Consider the following 21,579-nt stretch of genomic DNA (forward strand, 5'->3'; position numbering starts at 1 on the left):
CAGTAGGTAAGAGGAGGAGCAGTAGGTAAGAGGAGGAGGAGTAGGTAAGAGGAGGAGCAGTAGGTAAGAGGAGGAGCAGTAGGTAAGAGGAGGAGGAGTAGGTAAGAGGAGGAGCAGTAGGTAAGAGGAGGAGCAGTAGGTAAGAGGAGGAGGAGTAGGTAAGAGGAGGAGGAGTAGGTAAGAGGAGGAGTAGGTAAGAGGAGGAGCAGTAGGTAAGAGGAGGAGGAGTAGGTAAGAGGAGGAGCAGTAGGTAAGAGGAGGAGGAGTAGGTAAGAGGAGGAGCAGTAGGTAAGAGGAGGAGCAGTAGGTAAGAGGAGGAGCAGTAGGTAAGAGTAGGAGGAGTAGGTAAGAGGAGGAGGAGCAGGTAAGAGGAGGAGGAGTAGGTAAGAGGAGGAGGAGCAGGTAAGAGGAGGGTCTACCATGAGGAGGAGATGCGGGTTTGGGATGTGACTGGGTCTTTGTCGCTCCGGATCCGCAGGAGACGCATCATGTCAGACATCACACGAGTCCTCATCAGTGACAGTCTGGCATCTGCTTGTGCCCACATTCTGCGCTCACAGGGGGGCATCGAGGTGACCGAGAGTCCAGGCCTGAGCCCCCAGGATCTCCTCTCACAGATAAAGGTAGGATCAATGTAGATGAATGGGGAGAGCAATGCTCTGCAGGCAGATAGAATGCAATCATCTGCTGAGTAGACAGCCCAAGCATTCATCTGTACATAGTCAGAAGAGGAACAATAGTCTGCAGGAGATTAAACTGAGCAATAGTCTGCGACAGGAGAGGGCACCGTCTGTATGGTGGGAGCAGAGCGATGATCTGCAGAATATGTGAGACCGCAGGGTAAACGTGTGCACTCTTCAGGTTACATAACTGCGTAGTGAGATGTTCTGCAGAGAAGTGATAGTCTGCCCCTCCTGTCTGATAGTCTGTTATGTAATACTCTGCAGAGAATAAAAGTTGAAATATTAGAATAAGAAACTTGAAGAACCGTATTCAGGAGCGATAGTCTGCTAAAGATGAAGCACGTGTGTGCAGTGCAATACTCTGCAGGGCACAGGTTCAGCTGATCGCAAATCTCATTCATTACAAAGTCTGATGCAAGAGAAGCAAAAAATGTCAGGGGAAGGGGAGGAGTCAGTGAAAGGGGAGGAGTCACCATGAGGAGGAGGAGGAGAAGGAGGATGGACTGAGGAGTCACCAGGAGGAGAATGGACTGAGGAGGAGGATGGACTGAGGAGTCACCAGGAGGAGGATGAGGATGGACTGAGGAGGAGGATGGACTGAGGAGTCACCAGGAGGAGGATGGACTGAGGAGTCACCATAAGGAGGAGGAGGAGGATGAGGATGGACTGAGGAGTCACCATAAGGAGGATGAGGATGGACTAAGTTGTCACCAGGAGGAGGATGAGGAGGAGAGGAGGATGGACTGAGGAGTCACCAGGAGGAGGAGGAGGATGGACTGAGGTGTCACCAGGAGGAGGAGGATGGACTGAGGAGTCACCAGGAGGAGGAGGATGGACTGAGGAGTCACCAGGAGGAGGATGGACTGAGGAGGAGGATGGACTGAGGAGTCACCATAAGGAGGATGAGGATGGACTGAGGAGTCACCAGGAGGAGGAGGAGGATGAGGATGGACTGAGGAGTCACCATAAGGAGGATGAGGAGGATGGACTGAGGTGTCACCAGGAGGAGGAGGATGGACTGAGGAGTCACCAGGAGGAGGAGGAGGAGGAGGATGGACTGAGGTGTCACCAGGAGGAGGAGGAGGAGGATGGACTGAGGAGTCACCAGGAGGAGGAGGATGGACTGAGGAGTCACCAGGAGGAGGAGGATGGACTGAGGAGTCACCAGGAGGAGGAGGATGGACTGAGGAGTCACCAGGAGGAGGATGGACTGAGGAGGAGGATGGACTGAGGAGTCACCATAAGGAGGAGGGGGAGGAGGAGGATGGACTGAGGAGGAGGATGGACTGAGGAGTCACCATAAGGAGGAGGAGGAGGATGGACTGAGGAGTCACCAGGAGGAGGAGGAGGATGAGGATGGACTGAGGAGTCACCATAAGGAGGATGAGGATGGACTAAGGTGTCACCAGGAGGAGAATGAGGAGGAGAGGAGGATGGACTGAGGAGGAGGATGAGGATGAGGATGGACTGAGGAGTCACCAGGAGGAGGATGAGGATGGACTGAGGAGTCACCAGGAGGAGGATGGACTGAGGAGGAGGATGGACTGAGGAGTCACCATAAGGAGGAGGAGGAGGATGGACTGAGGAGTCACCATAAGGAGGAGGGGGAGGAGGAGGATGGACTGAGGAGTCACCATAAGGAGGAGGAGGAGGATGAACTGAGGAGTCACCAGGAGGAGGAGGAGGAGGATGAGGATGGACTGAGGAGTCACCATAAGGAGGAGGAGGATGGACTGAGGAGTCACCAGGAGGAGGAGGAGGATGAGGATGGACTGAGGAGTCACCATAAGGAGGAGGGGGAGGAGGAGGATGGACTGAGGAGTCACCATAAGGAGGAGGAGGAGGATGAACTGAGGAGTCACCAGGAGGAGGAGGAGGATGAGGATGGACTGAGGAGTCACCATAAGGAGGAGGAGGATGAACTGAGGAGTCACCAGGAGGAGGAGGAGGATGAGGATGGACTGAGGAGTCACCATAAGGAGGAGGAGGATGGACTGAGGAGTCACCAGGAGGAGGAGGAGGAAGAGGATGGACTGAGGAGTCACCATAAGGAGGAGGAGGATGGACTGAGGAGTCACCAGGAGGAGGAGGAGGATGAGGATGGACTAAGGTGTCACCAGGAGGAGAATGAGGAGGATGGACCGAGGCGTCACCAGGAGGAGGAGGATGGACTGAGGCGTCACCAGGAGGAGGAGGATGGACTGAGGCGTCACCAGGAGGAGGAGGATGGACTGAGGTGTCACCAGGAGGAGGAGGAGGATGGACTGAGGTGTCACCAGGAGGAGGAGGAGGAGGATGGACTGAGGTGTCACCAGGAGGAGGAGGAGGAGGAGGAGCTGTTGATGTAGGATTTGAGTGTTTGCTCAGCACATTGCTGGGGGGGGGGGGGGGGTTATTGTTCTTTCCCTCTTTGCTTTATCTATGGACTGTGAGTCACATGACCATGAATGATAGAAATCTCCTCCCTCCCCCACAGTGCACACAGCTCTGCATAATAAGTATTCACACCCCTAAACTTTATGCAATCTATTGAATGTGGTGACCCGGTGTATGGCGGGACCACGGGGTGTAGCGGTGTGAGTGGTGGTAGGGTCGGATGGTATTAACCCCTGGGGCAAGATGTTGTTAACCCCTAGTGTTCGTGACGCCAGGATGTGGTTGTGTGGTGTAGAGCACCGCCGCCAACAAACCCAGAAACTGCTAAATGAGAGTCCAAAGCAGACTGGATCTTTACTGAAGGAGAAGGCGGAAAACAGTCCTTACAGGTCCTACTCAGCAGAGGGGACCGGGACACAGGGAACCTCTCAGGCTTGGACTTGTGGTGGTAATGAGGATGGAGGTCACTGTACTACTGGTATCACTTTGGTAGGGACTGGAGAGACTTGTGGTGGTAATAATGAGGATGGAGGTCACTGTACTACTGGTATCACTTTGGTAGGGACCGTAGAGACTTGTGGTGGTAATAATGATGATGGAGGTCACTGTACTACTGGTATCACTTTGGTAGGGACCGTAGAGACTTGTAGTGGTAATAATGATGATGGAGGTCACTGTACTACTGGTATCACTTTGGTAGGGACCGTAGAGACTTGTAGTGGTAATTATGATGATGGAGGCCACTGTACTACTGGTATCACTGTGGTAGGGACCGTAGAGACTTGTGGTGGTAATAATGATGATGGAGGTCACTGTACTACTGGTATCACTTTGGTAGGGACCGTAGAGACTTGTGGTAATAATAATGATGATGGAGGTCACTGTACTACTGGTATCACTTTGGTAGGGACCGTAGAGACTTGTGGTGGTAATAATGATGATGGAGGTCACTGTACTACTGGTGTCACTTTGGTAGGGACCGTAGAGACTGGTGGTGGTAATAATGATGATGGAGGTCACTGTACTACTGGTATCACTTTGGTAGGGACCGTAGAGACTTGTGGTGGTAATAATGATGATGGAGGTCACTGTACTACTGGTATCACTTTGGTAGGGACCAGAGAGACTTGTGGTGGTAATAATGATGATGGAGGTCACTGTACTACTGGTATCACTTTGGTAGGGACCGTAGAGACTTGTGGTGGTAATAATGATGATGGAGGTCACTGTACTACTGGTATCACTGTGGTAGGGACCGTAGAGAATTGTGGTAATAATGATGATGGAGGTCACTGTACTACTGGTATCACTTTGGTAGGGACCGTAGAGACTTGTAGTGGTAATAATGATGATGGAGGTCACTGTACTACTGGTATCACTTTGGTAGGGACCGTAGAGAATTGTGGTGGTAATAATGATGATGGAGGTCACTGTACTACTGGTATCACTTTGGTAGGGACCGTAGAGACTTGTGGTGGTAATAATGATGATGGAGGTCCCTGTACTACTGGTATCACTTTGGTAGGGACCGTAGAGACTAGTAGTGGTAATAATAATGATGGAGGTCACTGTACTACTGGTATCACTTTGGTAGGGACCGTAGAGACTTGTAGTGGTAATAATAATGATGGAGGTCACTGTACTACTGGTATCACTTTGGTAGGGACCGTAGAGACTTGTGGTGGTAATAATGATGATGGAGGTCACTGTACTACTGGTATCACTGTGGTAGGGACCGGAGAGACTTGTAGTGGTAATAATAATGATGGAGGTCACTGTACTACTGGTATCACTTTGGTAGGGACCGTAGAGACTTGTAGTGGTAATAATGATGATGGAGGTCACTGTACTACTGGTATCACTTTGGTAGGGACCGTAGAGACTTGTAGTGGTAATAATGATGATTGAGGTCACTGTACTACTGGTATCACTTTGGTAGGGACCGTAGAGACTGGTGGTGGTAATAATGATGATGGAGGTCACTGTACTACTGGTATCACTTTGGTAGGGACTGGAGAGACTGGTGGTGGTAATAATGATGATGGAGGTCACTGTACTACTGGTATCACTTTGGTAGGGACCGTAGAGACTTGTGGTGGTAATAATGATGATGGAGGTCACTGTACTACTGGTATCACTTTGGTAGGGACTGGAGAGACTTGTAGTGGTAATAATGATGATGGAGGTCACTGTACTACTGGTATCACTTTGGTAGGGACCGTAGAGACTTGTGGTGGTAATAATGATGATGGAGGTCACTGTACTACTGGTATCACTTTGGTAGGGACCGTAGAGACTTGTGGTGGTAATAATGATGATGGAGGTCACTGTACTACTGGTATCACTTTGGTAGGGACCGTAGAGACTTGTGGTGGTAATAATAATGATGGAGGTCCCTGTACTACTGGTATCACTTTGGTAGGGACCGTAGAGACTAGTAGTGGTAATAATAATGATGGAGGTCACTGTACTACTGGTGTCACTTTGGTAGGGACCGTAGAGACTTGTGGTGGTAATAATGATGATGGAGGTCACTGTACTACTGGTATCACTTTGGTAGGGACCGTAGAGACTTGTGGTGGTAATAATAATGATGGAGGTCCCTGTACTACTGGTATCACTTTGGTAGGGACCGTAGAGACTTGTGGTGGTAATAATGATGATGGAGGTCACTGTACTACTGGTATCACTTTGGTAGGGACCGTAGAGACTTGTGGTGGTAATAATGATGATGGAGGTCACTGTACTACTGGTATCACTTTGGTAGGGACCGTAGAGACTTGTGGTGGTAATAATAATGATGGAGGTCCCTGTACTACTGGTATCACTTTGGTAGGGACCGTAGAGACTTGTGGTGGTAATAATGATGATGGAGGTCACTGTACTACTGGTATCACTTTGGTAGGGACCGTAGAGACTTGTGGTGGTAATAATGATGGAGGTCACTGTACTACTGGTATCACTTTGGTAGGGACCGTAGAGACTTGTGGTGGTAATAATGATGATGGAGGTCACTGTACTACTGGTATCACTTTGGTAGGGACCGTAGAGACTTGTGGTGGTAATAATGATGGAGGTCACTGTACTACTGGTATCACTTTGGTAGGGACCGTAGAGACTTGTGGTGGTAATAATGATGATGGAGGCCACTGTACTACTGGTATCACTTTGGTAGGGACCGTAAAGACTTGTGGTGGTAATAATGATGATGGAGGTCACTGTACTACTCGTATCACTTTGGTAGGGACCGTAGAGACTTGTGGTGGTAATAATGATGATGGAGGCCACTGTACTACTGGTATCACTTTGGTAGGGACCGTAGAGACTTGTGGTGGTAATAATGATGATGGAGGTCACTGTACTACTCGTATCACTTTGGTAGGGACCGTACAGAATTGTGGTGGTAATAATGATGATGGAGGTCACTGTACTACTGGTATCACTTTGGTAGGGACCGTAGAGACTTGTGGTGGTAATAATGATGGAGGTCACTGTACTACTGGTATCACTTTGGTAGGGACCGTAGAGACTTGTGGTGGTAATAATGATGATGGAGGCCACTGTACTACTGGTATCACTTTGGTAGGGACCGTAAAGACTTGTGGTGGTAATAATGATGATGGAGGTCACTGTACTACTCGTATCACTTTGGTAGGGACCGTAGAGACTTGTGGTGGTAATAATGATGATGGAGGCCACTGTACTACTGGTATCACTTTGGTAGGGACCGTAGAGACTTGTGGTGGTAATAATGATGATGGAGGTCACTGTACTACTCGTATCACTTTGGTAGGGACCGTACAGAATTGTGGTGGTAATAATGATGATGGAGGTCACTGTACTACTGGTATCACTTTGGTAGGGACCGTAGAGACTAGTAGTGGTAATAATGATGATGGAGGTCACTGTACTACTGGTATCACTTTGGTAGGGACCGTACAGACTTGTGGTGGTAATAATGATGATGGAGGTCACTGTACTACTGGTATCACTTTGGTAGGGACCGTAGAGACTTGTAGTGGTAATAATAATGATGGAGGTCACTGTACTACTGGTATCACTTTGGTAGGGACCGTAGAGACTTGTGGTGGTAATAATGATGATGGAGGTCACTGTATTACTGGTATCACTTTGGTAGGGACCGTAGAGACTTGTGGTGGTAATAATGATGATGGAGGCCACTGTACTACTGGTATCACTTTGGTAGGGACCGTAGTGAATTGTGGTGGTAATAATGATGATGGAGGTCACTGTACTACTGGTATCACTTTGGTAGGGACCGTAGAGACTAGTAGTGGTAATAATGATGATGGAGGTCACTGTACTACTGGTATCACTTTGGTAGGGACCGTAGAGACTTGTGGTGGTAATAATGATGATGGAGGTCACTGTACTACTGGTATCACTTTGGTAGGGACCGTAGAGACTTGTGGTGGTAATAATGATGATGGAGGTCACTGTACTACTGGTATCACTTTGGTAGGGACCGTAGAGACTTGTAGTGGTAATAATAATGATGGAGGTCACTGTACTACTGGTATCACTTTGGTAGGGACCGTAGAGACTTGTGGTGGTAATAATGATGATGGAGGTCACTGTACTACTGGTATCACTTTGGTAGGGACCGGAGAGACTTGTGGTGGTAATAATGATGGAGGTCACTGTACTACTGGTATCACTTTGGTAGGGACCGTAGAGACTTGTGGTGGTAATAATGATGATGGAGGTCACTGTACTACTGGTATCACTTTGGTAGGGACCGTAGAGACTTGTGATGGTAATAATAATGATGGAGGTCACTGTACTACTCGTATCACTTTGGTAGGGACCGTAGAGACTTGTGGTGGTAATAATGATGATGGAGGTCACTGTACTACTGGTATCACTTTGGTAGGGACTGGAGAGACTTGTGGTGGTAATAATGATGATGGAGGTCACTGTACTACTGGTATCACTTTGGTAGGGACCGTAGAGACTTGTAGTGATAATGATGGAGGTCACTGTACTACTGGTGTCACTTTGGTAGGGACTGGAGAGACTTGTGGTGGTAATAATGATGATGGAGGTCACTGTACTACTGGTATCACTTTGGTAGGGACCGTAGAGACTTGTAGTGGTAATAATGATGATGGAGGTCACTGTACTACTGGTATCACTTTGGTAGGGACCGTAGAGACTTGTGGTGGTAATAATGATGATGGAGGTCACTGTATTACTGGTATCACTTTGGTAGGGACCGTAGAGACTTGTGGTGGTAATAATGATGATGGAGGCCACTGTACTACTGGTATCACTTTGGTAGGGACCGTAGTGAATTGTGGTGGTAATAATGATGATGGAGGTCACTGTACTACTGGTATCACTTTGGTAGGGACCGTAGAGACTTGTAGTGGTAATAATGATGATGGAGGTCCCTGTACTACTGGTATCACTTTGGTAGGGACCGTAGAGACTAGTAGTGGTAATATTAATGATGGAGGTCACTGTACTACTGGTATCACTTTGGTAGGGACCGGAGAGACTTGTGGTGGTAATAATGATGGAGGTCACTGTACTACTGGTGTCACTTTGGTAGGGACCGTAGAGACTTGTAGTGGTAATAATAATGATGGAGGTCACTGTACTACTGGTATCACTTTGGTAGGGACCGTAGAGACTTGTAGTGGTAATAATGATGATGAAGGTCACTGTACTACTGGTATCACTTTGGTAGGGACCGTAGAGACTTGTAGTGGTAATAATGATGATGGAAGTCACTGTACTACTGGTGTCACTTTGGTAGGGACCGTAGAGACTTGTAGTGGTAATAATGATGATGGAGGTCACTGTACTACTGGTATCACTTTGGTAGGGACCGGAGAGACTTGTGGTGGTAATAATGATGGAGGTCACTGTACTACTGGTGTCACTTTGGTAGGGACCGTAGAGACTTGTGGTGGTAATAATGATGATGGAGGTCACTGTACTACTGGTATCACTTTGGTAGGGACCGTAGAGACTTGTGGTGGTAATAATGATGATGGAGGTCACTGTACTACTGGTATCACTTTGGTAGGGACCGTAGAGACTTGTGGTAATAATAATGATGGAGGTCACTGTACTACTGGTATCACTTTGGTAGGGACCGTAGAGACTTGTAGTGGTAATAATAATGATGATGGAGGTCACTGTACTACTGGCATCACTGTGGTAGGGACCGTAGAGACTTGTAGTGGTAATAATGATGATGGAGGTCACTGTACTACTGGTGTCACTTTGGTAGGGACCGTAGAGACTTGTAGTGGTAATAATGATGGAGGTCCCTGTACTACTGGTATCACTTTGGTAGGGACCGTAGAGACTTGTAGTGGTAATAATAATGATGATGGAGGTCACTGTACTACTGGTATCACTTTGGTAGGGACCGTAGAGACTTGTAGTGGTAATAATGATGGAGGTCACTGTACTACTGGTATCACTTTGGTAGGGACCGTAGAGACTTGTGGTGGTAATAATGATGATGGAGGTCACTGTACTACTGGTATCACTTTGGTAGGGACCGTAGAGACTTGTGGTGGTAATAATGATGATGGAGGTCACTGTACTACTGGTATCACTTTGGTTGGGACCGTAGAGACTTGTAGTGGTAATAATGATGATGGAGGCCACTGTACTACTGGTGTCACTTTGGTAGGGACCGTAGAGACTTGTGGTGGTAATAATGATGATGGAGGTCCCTGTACTACTGGTATCACTTTGGTAGGGACCGTAGAGACTTGTGGTGGTAATAATGATGATGGAGGTCACTGTTACTGTTATCACTTTGGTAGGGACCGGAGAGACTTGTGGTGGTAATAATAATGATGATGGAGGTCACTGTACTACTGGTATCACTTTGGTAGGGACCGTAGAGACTAGTAGTGGTAATAATAATGATGGAGGTCACTGTACTACTGGTATCACTTTGGTAGGGACCGTAGAGAATTGTGGTGGTAATAATGATGATGGAGGTCACTGTACTACTGGTATCACTTTGGTAGGGACCGTAGAGAATTGTGGTGGTAATAATGATGATGGAGGCCACTGTACTACTGGTATCACTGTGGTAGGGACCGTAGAGACTTGTGGTGGTAATAATGATGATGGAGGTCACTGTACTACTGGTATCACTTTGGTAGGGACCGTAGAGACTTGTAGTGGTAATAATGATGATGGAGGTCCCTGTACTACTGGTATCACTGTGGTAGGGACCGTAGAGACTTGTAGTGGTAATAATGATGATGGAGGTCACTGTACTACTGGTATCACTGTGGTAGGGACCGTAGAGACTTGTAGTGGTAATAATGATGATGGAGGTCATTGTACTACTGGTATCACTTTGGTAGGGACCGTAGAGACTTGTGGTGGTGATGATGATGGAGGTCACTGTACTACTGGTGTCACTTTGGTAGGGACCGTAGAGACTGGTGGTGGTAATAATGATGATGAAGGTCACTGTACTACTGGTATCACTTTGGTAGGGACCGTAGAGACTTGTAGTGGTAATAATAATGATGGAGGTCACTGTACTACTGCTATCACTTTGGTAGGGACCGTAGAGACTTGTGGTGGTAATAATGATGATGGAGGTCCCTGTACTACTGGTATCACTTTGGTAGGGACCGTAGAGACTTGTGGTGGTAATAATGATGATGGAGGTCCCTGTACTACTGGTATCACTTTGGTAGGGACCGTAGAGACTAGTAGTGGTAATAATAATGATGGAGGTCACTGTACTACTGGTATCACTTTGGTAGGGACCGTACAGACTTGTAGTGGTAATAATGATGATGGAGGTCACTGTACTACTGGTATCACTTTGGTAGGGACTGGAGAGACTTGTGGTGGTAATAATGATGATGGAGGTCACTGTACTACTGGTATCACTTTGGTAGGGACCGTAGAGACTTGTAGTGGTAATAATAATGATGGAGGTCACTGTACTACTGGTATCACTTTGGTAGGGACCGTAGAGACTTGTGGTGGTAATAATGATGATGGAGGTCACTGTATTACTGGTATCACTTTGGTAGGGACCGTAGAGACTTGTGGTGGTAATAATGATGATGGAGGTCACTGTACTACTGGTATCACTTTGGTAGGGACCGTAGAGACTTGTAGTGGTAATAATGATGGAGGTCACTGTACTACTGGTATCACTTTGGTAGGGACCGTAGAGACTTGTAGTGGTAATAATGATGGAGGTCACTGTACTACTGGTATCACTTTGGTAGGGACTGGAGAGACTTGTGGTGGTAATAATGATGATGGAGGTCACTGTACTACTGGTATCACTTTGGTAGGGACCGTAGAGACTTGTAGTGGTAATAATAATGATGGAGGTCACTGTACTACTGGTATCACTTTGGTAGGGACCGTAGAGACTTGTGGTGGTAATAATGATGATGGAGGTCACTGTATTACTGGTATCACTTTGGTAGGGACCGTAGAGACTTGTGGTGGTAATAATGATGATGGAGGTCACTGTACTACTGGTATCACTTTGGTAGGGACCGTAGAGACTTGTAGTGGTAATAATGATGGAGGTCACTGTACTACTGGTATCACTTTGGTAGGGACCGTAGAGACTTGTAGTGGTAATAATGATGGAGGTCACTGTACTACTGGTATCACTTTGGTAGGGACCGTAGAGACTAGTAGTGGTAATAATGATGATGGAGGTCACTGTACTACTGGTATCACTTTGGTAGGGACCGTAGAGACTTGTGGTGGTAATAATGATGATGGAGGTCACTGTACTACTGGTATCACTTTGGTAGGGACCGTAGAGACTTGTAGTGGTAATAATAATGATGGAGGTCACTGTACTACTGGTATCACTTTGGTAGGGACCGTAGAGACTTGTGGTGGTAATAATGATGATGGAGGTCACTGTACTACTGGTATCACTTTGGTAGGGACCGGAGAGACTTGTGGTGGTAATAATGATGGAGGTCACTGTACTACTGGTATCACTTTGGTAGGGACCGTAGAGACTTGTAGTGGTAATAATGATGGAGGTCACTGTACTACTGGTATCACTTTGGTAGGGACCGTAGAGACTTGTGGTGGTAATAATGATGATGGAGGTCACTGTACTACTGGTGTCACTTTGGTAGGGACCGTAGAGACTTGTAGTGGTAATAATAATGATGGAGGTCACTGTACTACTGGTATCACTTTGGTAGGGACCGTAGAGACTTGTAGTGGTAATAATGATGATGGAGGTCACTGTACTACTGGTATCACTTTGGTAGGGACCGTAGAGACTTGTGGTGGTAATAATGATGATGGAGGTCACTGTACTACTGGTATCACTTTGGTAGGGACCGTAGAGACTTGTAGTGGTAATAATGATGATGGAGGTCACTGTACTACTGGTATCACTTTGGTAGGGACCGTAGAGACTTGTGGTGGTAATAATGATGATGGAGGTCACTGTACTACTGGTATCACTTTGGTAGGGACCGTAGAGACTTGTGGTAATAATAATGATGGAGGTCACTGTACTACTGGTATCACTGTGGTAGGGACCGTAGAGACTTGTAGTGGTAATAATGATGATGGAGGTCACTGTACTACTGGTGTCACTTTGGTAGGGACCGTAGAGACTTGTAGTGGTAATAATGATGATGGAGGTCACTGTACTACTGGTATCACTTTGGTAGGGACCGGAGAGACTTGTGGTGGTAATAATGATGGAGGTCACTGTACTACTGGTATCACTTTGGTAGGGACCGTAGAGACTTGTAGTGGTAATAATGATGGAGGTCCCTGTACTACTGGTATCACTTTGGTAGGGACCGTAGAGACTTGTAGTGGTAATAATAATGATGATGGAGGTCACTGTACTACTGGTATCACTTTGGTAGGGACCGTAGAGACTTGTGGTGGTAATAATGATGATGGAGGTCACTGTACTACTGGTATCACTTTGGTAGGGACCGTAGAGACTTGTGGTGGTAATAATGATGATGGAGGTCACTGTACTACTGGTATCACTTTGGTTGGGACCGTAGAGACTTGTAGTGGTAATAATGATGATGGAGGCCACTGTACTACTGGTGTCACTTTGGTAGGGACCGTAGAGACTTGTGGTGGTAATAATGATGATGGAGGTCCCTGTACTACTGGTATCACTTTGGTAGGGACCGTAGAGACTTGTGGTGGTAATAATGATGGAGGTCACTGTACTACTGGTATCACTTTGGTAGGGACTGGAGAGACTTGTGGTGGTAATAATGATGATGGAGGTCACTGTACTACTGGTATCACTTTGGTAGGGACCGTAGAGACTAGTAGTGGTAATAATGATGATGGAGGTCCCTGTACTACTGGTATCACTTTGGTAGGGACCGTAGAGACTTGTAGTGGTAATAATAATGATGGAGGTCACTGTATTACTGGTATCACTTTGGTAGGGACCGTAGAGACTTGTGGTGGTAATAATGATGGAGGTCAAGGTACTACTGGTATCACTTTGGTAGGGACCGTAGAGACTTGTAGTGGTAATAATAATGATGGAGGTCACTGTACTACTGGTATCACTTTGGTAGGGACCGTAGAGACTTGTAGTGGTAATAATGATGATGGAGGTCACTGTACTACTGGTATCACTTTGGTAGGGACCGTAGAGACTTGTGGTGGTAATAATGATGATGGAGGTCACTGTACTACTGGTATCACTTTGGTAGGGACCGTAGAGACTTGTAGTGGTAATAATGATGATGGAGGTCACTGTACTACTGGTATCACTTTGGTAGGGACCGTAGAGACTTGTGGTGGTAATAATGATGATGGAGGTCACTGTACTACTGGTATCACTTTGGTAGGGACCGTAGAGACTTGTGGTAATAATAATGATGGAGGTCACTGTACTACTGGTATCACTGTGGTAGGGACCGTAGAGACTTGTAGTGGTAATAATGATGATGGAGGTCACTGTACTACTGGTATCACTTTGGTAGGGACCGGAGAGACTTGTGGTGGTAATAATGATGGAGGTCACTGTACTACTGGTGTCACTTTGGTAGGGACCGTAGAGACTTGTAGTGGTAATAATGATGGAGGTCCCTGTACTACTGGTATCACTTTGGTAGGGACCGTAGAGACTTGTAGTGGTAATAATAATGATGATGGAGGTCACTGTACTACTGGTATCACTTTGGTAGGGACCGTAGAGACTTGTGGTGGTAATAATGATGATGGAGGTCACTGTATTACTGGTATCACTTTGGTAGGGACCGTAGAGACTTGTGGTGGTAATAATGATGATGGAGGTCACTGTATTACTGGTATCACTTTGGTAGGGACCGTAGAGACTTGTGGTGGTAATAATGATGATGGAGGTCACTGTACTACTGGTATCACTTTGGTAGGGACCGTAGAGACTTGTAGTGGTAATAATGATGGAGGTCACTGTACTACTGGTATCACTTTGGTAGGGACCGTAGAGACTTGTAGTGGTAATAATGATGGAGGTCACTGTACTACTGGTATCACTTTGGTAGGGACCGTAGAGACTTGTGGTGGTAATAATGATGATGGAGGCCACTGTACTACTGGTATCACTTTGGTAGGGACCGTAGAGACTTGTGGTGGTAATAATGATGATGGAGGTCACTGTACTACTGGTATCACTTTGGTAGGGACCGTAGAGACTTGTAGTGGTAATAATAATGATGGAGGTCACTGTACTACTGGTATCACTTTGGTAGGGACCGTAGAGACTTGTGGTGGTAATAATGATGATGGAGGTCACTGTACTACTGGTATCACTTTGGTAGGGACCGGAGAGACTTGTGGTGGTAATAATGATGGAGGTCACTGTACTACTGGTATCACTTTGGTAGGGACCGTAGAGACTTGTAGTGGTAATAATGATGGAGGTCACTGTACTACTGGTATCACTTTGGTAGGGACCGTAGAGACTTGTGGTGGTAATAATGATGATGGAGGTCACTGTACTACTGGTGTCACTTTGGTAGGGACCGTAGAGACTTGTAGTGGTAATAATAATGATGGAGGTCACTGTACTACTGGTATCACTTTGGTAGGGACCGTAGAGACTTGTAGTGGTAATAATGATGATGGAGGTCACTGTACTACTGGTATCACTTTGGTAGGGACCGTAGAGACTTGTGGTGGTAATAATGATGATGGAGGTCACTGTACTACTGGTATCACTTTGGTAGGGACCGTAGAGACTTGTAGTGGTAATAATGATGATGGAGGTCACTGTACTACTGGTATCACTTTGGTAGGGACCGTAGAGACTTGTGGTGGTAATAATGATGATGGAGGTCACTGTACTACTGGTATCACTTTGGTAGGGACCGTAGAGACTTGTGGTAATAATAATGATGGAGGTCACTGTACTACTGGTATCACTGTGGTAGGGACCGTAGAGACTTGTAGTGGTAATAATGATGATGGAGGTCACTGTACTACTGGTGTCACTTTGGTAGGGACCGTAGAGACTTGTAGTGGTAATAATGATGATGGAGGTCACTGTACTACTGGTATCACTTTGGTAGGGACCGGAGAGACTTGTGGTGGTAATAATGATGGAGGTCACTGTACTACTGGTATCACTTTGGTAGGGACCGTAGAGACTTGTAGTGGTAATAATGATGGAGGTCCCTGTACTACTGGTATCACTTTGGTAGGGACCGTAGAGACTTGTAGTGGTAATAATAATGATGATGGAGGTCACTGTACTACTGGTATCACTTTGGTAGGGACCGTAGAGACTTGTGGTGGTAATAATGATGATGGAGGTCACTGTACTACTGGTATCACTTTGGTAGGGACCGTAGAGACTTGTGGTGGTAATAATGATGATGGAGGTCACTGTACTACTGGTATCACTTTGGTTGGGACCGTAGAGACTTGTAGTGGTAATAATGATGATGGAGGCCACTGTACTACTGGTGTCACTTTGGTAGGGACCGTAGAGACTTGTGGTGGTAATAATGATGATGGAGGTCCCTGTACTACTGGTATCACTTTGGTAGGGACCGTAGAGACTTGTGGTGGTAATAATGATGGAGGTCACTGTACTACTGGTATCACTTTGGTAGGGACTGGAGAGACTTGTGGTGGTAATAATGATGATGGAGGTCACTGTACTACTGGTATCACTTTGGTAGGGACCGTAGAGACTAGTAGTGGTAATAATGATGATGGAGGTCCCTGTACTACTGGTATCACTTTGGTAGGGACCGTAGAGACTTGTAGTGGTAATAATGATGATGGAGGTCACTGTACTACTGGTATCACTTTGGTAGGGACCGTAGAGACTTGTAGTGGTAATAATAATGATGGAGGTCACTGTACTACTGGTATCACTTTGGTAGGGACCGTAGAGACTTGTGGTGGTAATAATGATGATGGAGGTCACTGTACTACTGGTATCACTTTGGTAGGGACCGGAGAGACTTGTGGTGGTAATAATGATGGAGGTCAAGGTACTACTGGTATCACTTTGGTAGGGACCGTAGAGACTTGTAGTGGTAATAATAATGATGGAGGTCACTGTACTACTGGTATCACTTTGGTAGGGACCGTAGAGACTTGTAGTGGTAATAATGATGATGGAGGTCACTGTACTACTGGTATCACTTTGGTAGGGACCGTAGAGACTTGTGGTGGTAATAATGATGATGGAGGTCACTGTACTACTGGTATCACTTTGGTAGGGACCGTAGAGACTTGTAGTGGTAATAATGATGATGGAGGTCACTGTACTACTGGTATCACTTTGGTAGGGACCGTAGAGACTTGTGGTGGTAATAATGATGATGGAGGTCACTGTACTACTGGTATCACTTTGGTAGGGACCGTAGAGACTTGTGGTGGTAATAATGATGATGGAGGTCACTGTACTACTGGTATCACTTTGGTAGGGACTGTAGAGACTTGTGGTAATAATAATGATGGAGGTCCCTGTACTACTGGTATCACTTTGGTAGGGACCGTAGAGACTTGTGGTAATAATAATGATGGAGGTCACTGTACTACTGGTATCACTGTGGTAGGGACCGTAGAGACTTGTAGTGGTAATAATGATGATGGAGGTCACTGTACTACTGGTGTCACTTTGGTAGGGACCGTAGAGACTTGTAGTGGTAATAATGATGATGGAGGTCACTGTACTACTGGTATCACTTTGGTAGGGACCGGAGAGACTTGTGGTGGTAATAATGATGGAGGTCACTGTACTACTGGTGTCACTTTGGTAGGGACCGTAGAGACTTGTAGTGGTAATAATGATGGAGGTCCCTGTACTACTGGTATCACTTTGGTAGGGACCGTAGAGACTTGTAGTGGTAATAATAATGATGATGGAGGTCACTGTACTACTGGTATCACTTTGGTAGGGACCGTAGAGACTTGTGGTGGTAATAATGATGATGGAGGTCACTGTACTACTGGTATCACTTTGGTAGGGACCGTAGAGACTTGTGGTGGTAATAATGATGGAGGTCACTGTACTACTGGTGTCACTTTGGTAGGGACCGTAGAGACTTGTAGTGGTAATAATGATGATGAAGGTCACTGTACTACTGGTATCACTTTGGTAGGGACCGTAGAGACTTGTAGTGGTAATAATGATGATGGAAGTCACTGTACTACTGGTGTCACTTTGGTAGGGACCGTAGAGACTTGTAGTGGTAATAATGATGATGGAGGTCACTGTACTACTGGTATCACTTTGGTAGGGACCGGAGAGACTTGTGGTAATAATAATGATGGAGGTCACTGTACTACTGGTATCACTTTGGTAGGGACCGTAGAGACTTGTAGTGGTAATAATAATGATGATGGAGGTCACTGTACTACTGGCATCACTGTGGTAGGGACCGTAGAGACTTGTAGTGGTAATAATGATGATGGAGGTCACTGTACTACTGGTATCACTGTGGTAGGGACCGTAGAGAATTGTGGTGGTAATAATGATGATGGAGGTCACTGTACTACTGGTGTCACTTTGGTAGGGACCGTAGAGAATTGTGGTGGTAATAATGATGATGGAGGTCACTGTACTACTGGTGTCACTTTGGTAGGGACCGTAGAGACTTGTAGTGGTAATAATGATGATGGAGGTCACTGTATTACTGGTATCACTTTGGTAGGGACCGTAGAGACTTGTGGTGGTAATAATGATGGAGGTCACTGTACTACTGGTGTCACTTTGGTAGGGACCGTAGAGACTTGTAGTGGTAATAATGATGGAGGTCCCTGTACTACTGGTATCACTTTGGTAGGGACCGTAGAGACTTGTAGTGGTAATAATAATGATGATGGAGGTCACTGTACTACTGGTATCACTTTGGTAGGGACCGTAGAGACTTGTGGTGGTAATAATGATGATGGAGGTCACTGTACTACTGGTATCACTTTGGTAGGGACCGTAGAGACTTGTGGTGGTAATAATGATGATGGAGGTCACTGTACTACTGGTATCACTTTGGTTGGGACCGTAGAGACTGGTGGTGGTAATAATGATGATGGAGGCCACTGTACTACTGGTGTCACTTTGGTAGGGACCGTAGAGACTTGTGGTGGTAATAATGATGATGGAGGTCCCTGTACTACTGGTATCACTTTGGTAGGGACCGTAGAGACTTGTGGTGGTAATAATGATGATGGAGGTCACTGTTACTGTTATCACTTTGGTAGGGACCGGAGAGACTTGTGGTGGTAATAATAATGATGATGGAGGTCACTGTACTACTGGTATCACTTTGGTAGGGACCGTAGAGACTAGTAGTGGTAATAATAATGATGGAGGTCACTGTACTACTGGTATCACTTTGGTAGGGACCGTAGAGACTTGTGGTGGTAATAATGATGATGGAGGTCACTGTACTACTGGTATCACTTTGGTAGGGACCGTAGAGACTTGTAGTGGTAATAATGATGATGGAGGTCCCTGTACTACTGGTATCACTGTGGTAGGGACCGTAGAGACTTGTAGTGGTAATAATGATGATGGAGGTCACTGTACTACTGGTATCACTGTGGTAGGGACCGTAGAGACTTGTAGTGGTAATAATGATGATGGAGGTCATTGTACTACTGGTATCACTGTGGTAGGGACCGTAGAGACTTGTAGTGGTAATAATGATGATGGAGGTCCCTGTACTACTGGTATCACTTTGGTAGGGACCGTAGAGACTTGTGGTGGTAATAATGATGATGGAGGTCCCTGTACTACTGGTATCACTTTGGTAGGGACCGTAGAGACTAGTAGTGGTAATAATAATGATGGAGGTCACTGTACTACTGGTATCACTTTGGTAGGGACCGGAGAGACTTGTGGTGGTAATAATGATGATGGAGGTCACTGTACTACTGGTATCACTTTGGTAGGGACTGGAGAGACTTGTGGTGGTAATAATGATGATGGAGGTCACTGTACTACTGGTATCACTTTGGTAGGGACCGTAGAGACTTGTAGTGGTAATAATAATGGTGGAGGTCACTGTACTACTGGTATCACTTTGGTAGGGACCGTAGAGACTTGTAGTGGTAATAATGATGGAGGTCACTGTACTACTGGTATCACTTTGGTAGGGACCGTAGAGACTTGTAGTGGTAATAATGATGGAGGTCACTGTACTACTGGTATCACTTTGGTAGGGACCGTAGAGACTTGTGGTGGTAATAATGATGATGGAGGCCACTGTACTACTGGTATCACTTTGGTAGGGACCGTAGAGACTTGTGGTGGTAATAATGATGATGGAGGTCACTGTACTACTGGTATCACTTTGGTAGGGACCGTAGAGACTTGTGGTGGTAATAATGATGATGGAGGTCACTGTACTACTGGTATCACTTTGGTAGGGACCGTAGAGACTTGTAGTGGTAATAATAATGATGGAGGTCACTGTACTACTGGTATCACTTTGGTAGGGACCGTAGAGACTTGTGGTGGTAATAATGATGGAGGTCACTGTACTACTGGTATCACTTTGGTAGGGACCGTAGAGACTTGTAGTGGTAATAATGATGGAGGTCACTGTACTACTGGTATCACTTTGGTAGGGACCGTAGAGACTTGTGGTGGTAATAATGATGATGGAGGTCACTGTACTACTGGTGTCACTTTGGTAGGGACCGTAGAGACTTGTAGTGGTAATAATAATGATGGAGGTCACTGTACTACTGGTATCACTTTGGTAGGGACCGTAGAGACTTGTAGTGGTAATAATGATGATGGAGGTCACTGTACTACTGGTATCACTTTGGTAGGGACCGTAGAGACTTGTGGTGGTAATAATGATGATGGAGGTCACTGTACTACTGGTATCACTTTGGTAGGGACCGTAGAGACTTGTAGTGGTAATAATGATGATGGAGGTCACTGTACTACTGGTATCACTTTGGTAGGGACCGTAGAGACTTGTGGTGGTAATAATGATGATGGAGGTCACTGTACTACTGGTATCACTTTGGTAGGGACCGTAGAGACTTGTGGTAATAATAATGATGGAGGTCACTGTACTACTGGTATCACTGTGGTAGGGACCGTAGAGACTTGTAGTGGTAATAATGATGATGGAGGTCACTGTACTACTGGTGTCACTTTGGTAGGGACCGTAGAGACTTGTAGTGGTAATAATGATGATGGAGGTCACTGTACTACTGGTATCACTTTGGTAGGGACCGGAGAGACTTGTGGTGGTAATAATGATGGAGGTCACTGTACTACTGGTATCACTTTGGTAGGGACCGTAGAGACTTGTAGTGGTAATAATGATGGAGGTCCCTGTACTACTGGTATCACTTTGGTAGGGACCGTAGAGACTTGTAGTGGTAATAATAATGATGATGGAGGTCACTGTACTACTGGTATCACTTTGGTAGGGACCGTAGAGACTTGTGGTGGTAATAATGATGATGGAGGTCACTGTACTACTGGTATCACTTTGGTAGGGACCGTAGAGACTTGTGGTGGTAATAATGATGATGGAGGTCACTGTACTACTGGTATCACTTTGGTTGGGACCGTAGAGACTTGTAGTGGTAATAATGATGATGGAGGCCACTGTACTACTGGTGTCACTTTGGTAGGGACCGTAGAGACTTGTGGTGGTAATAATGATGATGGAGGTCCCTGTACTACTGGTATCACTTTGGTAGGGACCGTAGAGACTTGTGGTGGTAATAATGATGGAGGTCACTGTACTACTGGTATCACTTTGGTAGGGACTGGAGAGACTTGTGGTGGTAATAATGATGATGGAGGTCACTGTACTACTGGTATCACTTTGGTAGGGACCGTAGAGACTAGTAGTGGTAATAATGATGATGGAGGTCCCTGTACTACTGGTATCACTTTGGTAGGGACCGTAGAGACTTGTAGTGGTAATAATGATGATGGAGGTCACTGTACTACTGGTATCACTTTGGTAGGGACTGGAGAGACTTGTGGTGGTAATAATGATGATGGAGGTCACTGTACTACTGGTATCACTTTGGTAGGGACCGT

At 46.1% G+C, this 21,579-nt stretch overlaps 1 protein-coding gene across 1 annotated transcript in view; it reads left to right on the forward strand.

The window, feature by feature from the left end:
- Positions 1-409: 409 nt before the first annotated feature.
- PHGDH (phosphoglycerate dehydrogenase) overlaps positions 410-21,579 on the forward strand; it is a 116,839-nt gene continuing 95,669 nt past the window's right edge. The window contains 1 exon segment of the mRNA XM_056553274.1: positions 410-623. Within this exon segment, the coding sequence (XP_056409249.1) occupies positions 432-623 (192 nt within the window). The 5' untranslated portion in view covers positions 410-431.

This window comes from Hyla sarda, unplaced genomic scaffold (genome assembly GCF_029499605.1).
Source record: "Hyla sarda isolate aHylSar1 unplaced genomic scaffold, aHylSar1.hap1 scaffold_267, whole genome shotgun sequence".
NCBI lineage: Eukaryota > Metazoa > Chordata > Amphibia > Anura > Hylidae > Hyla > Hyla sarda.